Source organism: Rana temporaria, chromosome 8, assembly GCF_905171775.1.
Source record: "Rana temporaria chromosome 8, aRanTem1.1, whole genome shotgun sequence".
Lineage (NCBI taxonomy): Eukaryota > Metazoa > Chordata > Amphibia > Anura > Ranidae > Rana > Rana temporaria.
Genome location: NC_053496.1, coordinates 13,545,196 through 13,555,883, shown reverse-complemented (window position 1 = coordinate 13,555,883; position 10,688 = coordinate 13,545,196). Strand labels below are relative to the sequence as shown.

Here is a 10,688-nt window from a genome sequence, read left to right as displayed (position 1 = left end):
AATTTCGATTAATTATAACGCACATACAGATCCAACTACTTTTAGCTGATCTCCTTGCAACTCTGCATTAGTCAGTGGTAAATGTGGTATACCATGGCCCAGATTCTCGTAGAATGGCGTAACTTAGGGCGGGCGTAACGTATCTCATTTACGTTACGCCGCCGCAAGTTTTTCAGGCAAGTGCTTTATTCACAAAGAACTTGCCTGTAAAGTTGCGGCGGCGTAGCATAAATCACCCGGCGCAAGCCCGGGTGGCATTTAAATTAAGCGTGTTCCCGCGCCGAACGTACTGCGCATGCGCCGTCCGTAAAATATCCCAGGGTGCATTGTTCCAAAAGACGTCGCAAGGACGTCATTGGTTTCGACGTGAACGTAAATGGCGTCCAGCCCCATTCACGGACGACGTACGCAAACGATGTAAATTTATCAATTTCGACGCGGAAACGATGGCCATACTTAACATTGGTTGCGCCTCATAAAGCAGGGGCAACTTTACGCCGGGACAAGCCTAGCGTAAACGTCGTAACTTTACTGCGTCGGCCGCGCGTACGTTCGGGAATTCGCGTATCTAGCTAATTTGCATACTCCACGGGGAAAACGACGGAGGCGCCACCTAGCGGACCAAAAAAAATTGCATTTAAGATCCGACGGCGTAAGAGCCTTACGCCTGTCGGATCTAATGGATATCTATGCGTAACTGATTCTAAGAATCAGTCGCATAGATACGACGGCCCAGATTAGGACTTACGACGGCATACATGGCGTTGCGCCGTCGTAAGCCCTTTGAGAATCTGGGCCACTATATACAATCACCCGACACTGGTTAGTTTACACAATCCATGACTTAACTTCACAGTTCACACAAATACGTTATAAATTCAAACTGTAGCATAATTTTTTCTTATTAAACTTTAAGAAAAACGTAGAAAGTTAGTTTAACTTTAATTATAAAACGTATCTAGTATATTGACTGTCAGTCATTTTATAGTAGGCATCACTTTAGCCAGACATGATCGCATTTTATTGACAATATACCCTGAAGAACTGAACAGTCTTTCGCAGGGAACAGATGTTGCCGATACACAAATAATTGTCTGCACAAAACAGTTTAGGACAGGAAAACGATGGTTATTTTTGCCCCCTTCCCCTGATGGAGCCTGATGCATCCTCCTGCTAAAGAGATGCAAAGGTACCTCAATCCAATGGGTGCAGTTTGCTCGCATCCAGCAGGGTAAGTCTCACTGTCCAGGCTGTCCGGTGACGTCAAGAATTTTGATCGATCCAAAAAAATGTAAGATCAATCGAGGAATTAATCTTTAATTTCCCCAGCCCTAATATACATGCAAGTTTCTCACTAGGGGGAGAACCTCTGAATGATTCCAGGATGCAGAAGGACCTGGGGGTCGTATTAGAAGACAGACTGAGCAATAGCATTTCAAGCTGCTGCAAGCAAAGCCAGCAGAATATTAGCATGCATTAACCACTTAAGGACCGGGAAGATTTTCCCCCTTAATGACCGGGCCATTTTTTGCGATACGGCACTTTGTCGCTTTAACTGTCGTCTTTTTTCCCCACAAATAGAGCTTTCTTTTGGTGGTATTTTAATTTGATCACCTCTGCGGTTTTTATCTATTGTGCTGAAAGGAAAAAATATATATATTTTTTTTTTACTTTTTGCTATAATAAATATCCGGAAAAAAAAAATTCTTCCTCAGTTTAAAGCCAATATTTATTCTTCTACATATTTTTGTAAAAAAAAAAACGCAATAAGCGAATATTGATTGGTTTGCACAAAGGTTATAATGGCTACAAAAAAGGGGATAGATTTATGGCATTTTTATTATTATTATTTTTATTATTAGTAATGGTGGTGATCAGCGATTTTTAGCGGCACTGTGACATTGCGGCGGACACGTCGGACATTTTTTTGGGACCAGTGACAATTATTCAGCGATCAGAGCTATAAAAATACACTGGTTTCTGTATAAATGACACTGGCAGGGAAGGGATTAACACTAGTGGTGATCAAAGGGTTAAATGTGTTCCCTGGGAAGTGTTTCTAACTGTGGAGGGAGGGGACTGACGGGGAGTACAGAGAGATCACTGTTCCTAATCACTAGGAACAGACAATCACTCTGTACTTCCCAGTCAGAATGGGGATCTGTTTGTTAACATTGAGGCCTCGTACAGACGACCGGATCTATCTGCTGATCAGTTCCAGCAGATAGATCCGGTCGTGTGTACGTCCGAGCGGACATTTCCCGGCGGATAAAAATCCAGCCGACGGATTTCCAGCGGATACAAATTTCTTAGCATGCTAAGAAATCTATCCGCTGGAATCCAGTCCAGCGGACTGATCCGGTCGTCTGTACAGACTCACCGGATCAGTCCGTCCGCTCCCCATCCCTCGCATGCGTCGTAATGATTCGACGCATGCGTGGAAGTATTTACCTTCCAGCGTCGCGCAAGTCGCCGCGTCATCGTCGCAGCGACGGCGCGACACGTCACTGCGGATGTATTCTGCGCGGATTTCGATCTGATGGTGTGTACAGCCATCAGATCCAAATCCGCCAGAGGATTTATCCGCTGGAAACGGTCCAGTTCTGGTCACCAATCCTCCGAACGGATGTGCTGGAACTGGAGAGAGTCCGGAGAAGGGCAACAAAATAATATGGGGACCGGAGGAATTCAATTATGAGGAACGACTACAAGCAATACATTTATTCTCCCTGGAGTAGAGACGCTTGAGAGGAGATATGATAGCGATATACAAATATCTCAATGGTGATCCTAGCGTAAGTATGGAACTTTGTAGTCCCAGGGAGTGTAAGAGGACACAGGGCCACACAATGAGACTGGAAGAAAAGCGGTTTAACCTAGGGTTTTTTTTTCACTGTCAGGTCAATAAGGATGTGGAACTCTCTTCCACAATCAGTGGTGTCAGCAGGAAGTATGGATAGTTTTAAAAGACTCTTGGACGTGCATTTAAATGAACTCAATATACAGGGATATGGGAAATGATTTTCTACACGCACACCAACACAGGTTGAGCTGGAAGGACCGTTGTCTTTATTCAACTTTACCAACTATGTAACTATGTACATGCACCATCTGATTACCTACATTGTCCCCGGAACTGTCGAGTGTGTGCATGTGACAACTTGCGCATAGAAAGAGGTTAGGCGTTATGTTCAAATTCAAGGCATGGGGAGACCGAGTGGAAATTGGTGAGCGTACATTTTCATATATATGTTAATCACCGGTGATTAAAATTTTCTAACAAGCACTGCAAGACATCATAATAATATTTGAATCTCTTTCAGATTGTCACCAGTTCTCAAGTTTAGGTCATGGTTATTTTAACTTGGTCCTTAAAGGGGAGTTCCACCCACAATTTCACTTTTTAAATATAAATACCCCTGTAATACACGAGCTTAATGTAGTCTAGTAAAGTTAGTCTGTAAACTAAGGTCCGTTTTGTTAGGTTGTTACAGCATTTAGTTAGTTTATAATCTAGAAATAGACCGTGGCCATCTTAAGTGTGGGCATCATGAAGCCAGACTGTATGACTTCCTGGATTTCAGCCTTGCAGATCTCGCACATGCTCAGTGCTGCACAAGCGATGCAATAGGTTTCAGTCAGGTTTCCATAGCAACGGGAGTGTCAGAGGAAGTTGCCGCCCCTTCTCTATGCAAATAGGCTATTTGCAAGGACTACTGGGATACATGATGCCTATCCCAGAAACCCTTGCGAATAGCCTTGTGACTTAATAGCCTAGGCTAATAAGGAGGAGGAAGTAATGAAGGACTACAAAATAAAGGTATTTACAAGCAACAAAATAAATAAAAATTGTCCATTCTGAACACTATGGGCCAGATCCACAGACGATACGCCGGCGTACTTTCAAATTTCCCGCGTCGTATCGTTATTTTGAATCCTCAAAACAAGATACGACGGCTTCTGGGTTAGATCCGACAGGTGTACCTCTTCGTACGCCTTCTAAGGGGTTGTAAAGGTAAAAAAATAAATCCTAAATATCTTCCTTTACCTTAGTGCAGTCCTCCTTCACTTACCTCATCCTTCCATTTTTCTTTTAAATGTCCTTATTTCTTCTGAGAAACCCTCACTTCCTGTTCTTCTGTCTGTAACTCCACACAGTAATGCCAGGCTTTCTCCCTGGTGTGGAGTGTCATGCTCGCCCCTCCCTTGGACTACAGGAGAGTCAGGATGCCCACTAACACACAGCTCCTTTCTCTATCTGCAACGTAGAGAGCGTCCTGACTCTCCCGTAGTCCAAGGGAGGGGGCGAGCACGACACTCCACACCAGGGAGAAAGCCTCACATTACTGTGTGGAGTTACATACAGAAGAACAGGAAGTGAGGATTTCTCAGAAGAAATAAGGACATTTAAAAGCAAAATGGAAGAATGAGGTAAGTGAAGGAGGACTGCACTAAGGTAAAGGAAGCTATTTAGGATTTTTTTTTTTTTTTTTTTTCTTTACAACCCCTTTAATACAGGGATATGGAATTATAATGTAAGAATACAGACAGACTTTATTTCTTCATATATCTCTGGTATTGCTTGTATTATCTGATACATGAATATGAAATATCTCACTAGTCAGGAAATGCATTTATTTGCCTTTCTCTTTTATCAACAGCCTCCTTTGGCCTGGGTTCACACTATTGCGAATTAAATAGCTTTGATTATACCATATTTGTAATAGTTTTGCACATTTTAGGTATTTAGAGTATTTGTTTTTAATAGTACTTTCCATGACTATGCAATTTTCATATGGATTAAAAATAACTTCTAAAGAATAGTCTTAATCACATGTGAATATATTAGAACTGTTGCTGTTAGAAAACATATATATTTAAATAGATATTATTAAAATTTATTATTATTATTATTATTATTATATATATCTCTTTATATTATAATTATTATTATACACGATTTATAGCCAACAGTTTACGCAGCACTTTACAAAGTAGAGGGGAGACAGCAAAATTGCAGTACAGTTCAATACAGAAGGTACAGGAGGGCCCTGCTCATAGAACTTACATTCTAAAGGGAGCGGGGGTAGGTACAAAAGGTAATAGCTGCAGAGAATGATACAGTATACCGTATTTTTCGCCGTATAAGACGCACTTTTCCCCCCCAGAAATATGGGGGAAAAAGTCCCTGCGTCTTATAGTCCGAATATACGGTATGACACTGCCCCACGCCGCCGCTGGCTCCGCCCCCTGTCACCGCTCGAATCTCCTCCCGCCGGAACCTCTGGAAGAGAGGCAGGAGAGCGGGGGACAGACTTTCCAAACCCCCCTGTTCGCCGGGCGATCTTCCGGCTGGCTGGCTCGGGCTGCTCTGTCTTCTGCTAGGTGGTATGACACTGCCCCACGCCGCCGCTGGCTCCTCCCCCTGCCACCGATCGCATCTCCTCCCGCCGCAACCTCTGGAAGAGAGGCAAGAGAGCGGGGGACAAACTTTCCAAACCCCCCTGTTCGCCGGGTGATCTTCCGGCTGGTTGGCTCGGGCTGCTCTGTCTTCTGCTAGGTGGAAGAGCAACGTAAGGTAAGGCTGCATTTGTGGCATCTCTCACTCTGCGTTCACTATGGTCACTCTGCATTCACTATGGGCAATGGTCACTCTGCATTCACTATGGGCAATGGTCACTCTGCATTTACTATGGGCAATGGTCACTCTGCATTTACTATGGGCAATGGTCACTCTGCATTCACTATGGGCAATGGTCACTCTGCATTTACTATGGGCAATGGTCACTCTGCATTTACTATGGGCAATGGTCACTCTGCATGTACTATGGGCAATGGTCACTCTGCATGTACTATGGGCAATGGTCACTCTGCATGTACTATGGGCAATGGTCACTCTGCATGTACTATGGGCAATGGTCACTCTGCATGTACTATGGGCAATGGTCACTCTGCATGTACTATGGGCAATGGTCACTCTGCATGTACTATGGGCAATGGTCACTCTGCATGTACTATGGGCAATGGTCACTCTGCATGTACTATGGGCAACGGTCAGACTGCATTCCATGGGCACTGGAAAATATTTTACTACAGTATTTGGTTCAGAATCTTTTTTTTCTAGACTTTACTCCTTGAAAATTGGGTGCATCTTATATTCCGGAGCGTCTAAGGCCCGGTACACACGAGCAAACATGTACGGTGAAAGCGGTCCGTCGGACAGTTTTCACCGTACATGCCTGCCAGAGGGCTTCTGTACGATGGTTGTACTAACACGTCCAGGAATATTTGCCCGCTGGGAAAAGGCCCGGCGGGCAAATGTTTGCTGGAATTCGGCCCGCTCGCGCCTACACACGACCAAACATGTATGCTGAAACTGGCCCGCGGACCAGTTTCAGCATACATGTTTGGTCGTGTGTACGGGGCCTTATACGGCGAAAAATACGGTATACGCCCTGCTCCTGATGACCAGGCGCTATGTTAAATTTAGTGGGTGTCTGAGCTGATAATTGGCTCAGACTTTGATGATTGATACAAAATCAGCCTCTGTTCTGGCTGTGGCTGTGCTTGAAGGGATTTTCCCACTGTTGCCTGTAGGTGGCGATACCACCACCGGCCAATGTTAGAACTCAGGCAGGCTATGGTGCATTGGGTGTCTTTTCCCGGGAGCAGCCCAGTGGGAGTGGTCTCCCTGCTGGGCATGCTGGGGAAGGATACTTAAGAGACAGACGCCATGGGGCGTGGCCTGACGGAGCATGGAGTTGGACGTGTGCTCTCTAAGCTCCGTCCATTACTCCTTTTCAAAGATTGATCCTGTGCTATTTACCCTGCCAATCAAGAGACAGACACCATGTTGTGAGAGGCTCTGCTTCGAGGCCCTCCTGGCTCGAGGTCCGTGATGGTCGTTTAGCCTCTGGGCCTTGTTGGCCTGAGGCTGTACTTCTACCAAGTAGGCCCAGCCATGCTGACTGGGGCCTATGATTTTAAGTGATCCTGAGATGTCCGTCTCACGAGAGGAAGCTACTTAATGGAGGAAACCAGGGGAGGACCTGCCCAGGATGGGGCCAAGCGGAAGGCTGATGTCTCGGGATAGGCCTGGTGACTCCATTAAGGGATGATCTACAAACCATGTTACCCTACAGTTTCGCCAGGTCGGCTTAAAGGCTCTTAAACTGTATGGCTGGAAGTTCGGGTACCAAATCCTGTGGCAGAGGATTCCAGGCTGTTCACTTTTGCTTGCAACCAGTCTGTGTCAGAGACTGTTACTGATCATTGTTCATGCTTCATTCCAGCTACTAGGCCAGGTGAGAGGGGCCTATCCGGGTGAGCAATACCTACTCGGGAGGAAGCGGTGAGTGACTTTTTGGAAGTTTTCCCCAGTGATCTGTACTATGCGCCTGAACCTTCGCCTGCTCCTCCATCCTTCTACTTTCTTGCAAGTTATGAAAAAAATAAAACCGCTAAAGGTTTTACAATTTGTGTGGACATTGGAGTTCTTTGCAGACTTTCTTTTTCCCCCCCTAGACTTTCTTCCCCTAGACAGCGAATGTTGAGGTAACGTGCAAGGTCCAAATCTAATCCAGCAGCTCTTACGAGGGTAGTGCTACATATATATATATTTATTTGTTATTATTTTTTATTTTTTTTAGTTACCAGAAAAGCTAACTAAATATTTTTTTATTTTATTTGTATACTTCAATAAATAACAATTTAAAGCCTAAATTACGTTTCATGGTTGTTTTGAATTACTTTTCACTTAGAAATGCTTAAATATACTGTTTTCTTTTAGCAGAAATTACCTTCCTACCCTCTCACTGCAGGGCTTTATGTTCTAATGGAGAAATACTGGCCCTACCTCCAGCATGCACAAACGTATAGTGTGCAAAGAGAGAGGCATGCCTGACCAGAGAGGAGGTGTGTCTGACCAGAGAGGAGGTGTGTCTGACCAGAGAGGGGGTGTGTCTAACAAGAGAGGGGCTGTGTCTGACCAGAGAGGGGCTGTGTCTGACCAGAGAGGGGGTGTGCCTAACCAGAGAGGGGGTGTGTCTGACTAATTCTGCTGCATAAAAAATGCTCTATGCAGTTTGGTCACACTCTGGTGTCTATTGGACTGCACAGTCATATTTAATCAACTGTGCAACTGCTATAGCAGGACATTGAAGTCAAGACTCTAATGGGGGGTTGTTAATGCAATGTCTTTGTAACTAATTATCTATTGCACATTTATTTCAGCTGGGCCTTAGTGGAATAAAGGCAGAAAACAAGTGGTTTGCAAAAAAGAATGCAGACACCAAAATAATAGTTTAGCAATACAAGTACAGATGTTATATAAATAATAGAAACTACAGCAGCAGTTAATGCTGCAGCTGTCCCCCATTGACTCTAAGCACAAGAACTGAGTGATCACACGATTGCTCAGTTCTCAATGCACTCGGAGCTGAGAGAGTTGAGTGTCAGTCATTGATCCCTGCTCTGCCCCTCCAGCGCTCACTGGAATGCCAGGCTGGAGTGGGGGCAGGAACAGCTGGCTCAGGCTCTCAGCCATGTGTTGAAAGGCTGAGCCAGCTGCCCATCAGATATCTGGGTGGACACTGACATTATTAGTAGTGGCTCTATGACATCAGCCAAGAGTGGGCTTTAGCCCGCTGTCGGCTGATTCAGGGTCACAGGAGAGCAAAAGTAAATGCACAAAAAAGCTTTGGCCATACTTTGCTTTTAATGGTTAGTATGTAAATGGAAAAAGGGTATTTTATGTAAAGAATCTTTTTCATATTAGTTACATTCTAAAAGTCCCAACTATACTGTATATATATTTTTTCCACTCAAGGGATGATGGAGAAATGTTCAAACATTACAGAAAATGTGTTCTACATTTCAGCATTTTCTATCTCTGAAACTGGACAATGTATCCTTTTTACTGCAGTTCTATTGGTGTATCTGATGACTGTCTTTGGAAACATGACCATTGCTGTATTGGTGTGTCTGGTTCCCCAGCTCCATACTCCAATGTATTTCTTCTTGAGTAATCTTGCTATTAGCGATGTTATGTATGTTTCAGTTACTCTTCCAAAGCTGCTCTCCATACTTCTAACACAGGATCATTGGATTTCTTTCTCTGCCTGTATGACTCAAGTGTACTTCTTCTCATTGTCAGCTGCTTCTGATTTGTTTCTACTGACCTCCATGGCCTACGATCGATACGTAGCGATCTGTAAGCCATTACAATATTCCTTACTCATGAGTAAAGATGTATGCATTTCGCTAGCTCTATCCCCTTGGCTTATATCGTTGACTAATGCAATCGCCAACGTGTTAGCCGCATCTCTGTTGTCCTTCTGTCTCACACAAAATGTTGACCATTTCTTTTGTGATCAGAAAGCACTGTATGCAATAACCTCTAGTGATGTTAAAGGCAGATACATACTTATGTTATGTCAGGATGTAGTGTTGGCATCTATTCCTTTTTTTCTTATTATGACCTCCTACGTTTTCATCATCTCCACCATACTCAAAATTCGCTCCTCAGAGGGACGACTGAAAGCTTATTCCAGTTTTACCTCCCACCTCACCACAGTAATGTTATTCTATGTTCCAATCATTATAATTTATGGCAAACCAGAATCTGAAGGTTCCAAGGAACTGGACAAGTTGCTGACCTTGCTTTATACGGCTGTGGTTCCAATGCTCAACCCGTTTGTCTACTCGTTAAGGAACAAAGATATTTTAAATGCTATGAAAAATATAAAAAGGAAATGGAACATGATTCCCATTAAATAATTTATCACCGGTTACTGTAACTAATCTATTGTATGGAAGCCATGTGTACAAAGGGCCAGAATATTTTATTATGGATTAAGCACGGTGTATGAAACCCTCTTCAAGGATTTTCTTCCATGTTTTCTTGACAGCATCATGTGGGATCTTCAGCTCCGTCCACCATATCTTTTTGCAATCGACCACTTTAGTCCAAAAGATTCAGAATCTGACACAACCATCTGTATTTGAGAGCAGAAACCGCAATTTTAACATAGAAATTCAGAAAGGAGTGCCAGACGAAAATTAGATAAAAGAGCGCAAGATGGTTTTAATTGTTGATAAAAAAAAGTCACAAAAAAATAAATTTTGGGGGGCAACAACACTTGCCCTTTATCAGGGCTCAACACAGAATAACACTTAGGCCTAGTACACACGAGAGGATTTATCCGCGGATACGGTCCACCGGACTGTATCCGCGGATAAATCCTCTCGAGGATTTCCACGGATTTGGATCCGATGGAGTGTACTCACCATCGGATCGAAATCCGCGCCGAAATCCCCTCGCGATGACGTGTCACGCCGTCGCCGCGATGATGACGCGGCGACGTGCGCGACGCTGTCATAAAAGGAATTCCACGCATGCGTCGAATCATTACGACGCATTCGGGGGATCCCTTCGGACGGATCGATCCGGTGAGTCTGTACAGACCACCGGAACGATCCGCGGGAGCCAATTCAAGCGGATAGATTTGTAGACATGTCTACAAATTTTTATCTGCTGGAATTGGGAAATTTCCGCGGATAAATATCCGCAGGAATGTACACACTATAGAATCTATCCGCTGAAACCGATCCGCTGAGATTTTTCAGCGGATGGATTCTATCGTGTGTACGGGGCCTTAGATGGACTAAGATAAACTAGTTACTTCACA

General features: G+C 44.1%; 1 protein-coding gene across 1 annotated transcript; it reads left to right on the top strand.

Annotated features, from left to right (window-relative positions):
• Positions 1-8,829: 8,829 nt before the first annotated feature.
• Positions 8,830-10,171, top strand: LOC120910331 (olfactory receptor 50-like). Its single transcript, XM_040322106.1, has one exon. It carries the CDS (start codon positions 8,830-8,832, stop codon positions 9,775-9,777), a length of 948 nt encoding a protein of 315 aa, XP_040178040.1. The 3' UTR covers positions 9,778-10,171.
• The last annotated feature ends 517 nt before the right edge of the window (positions 10,172-10,688 follow it).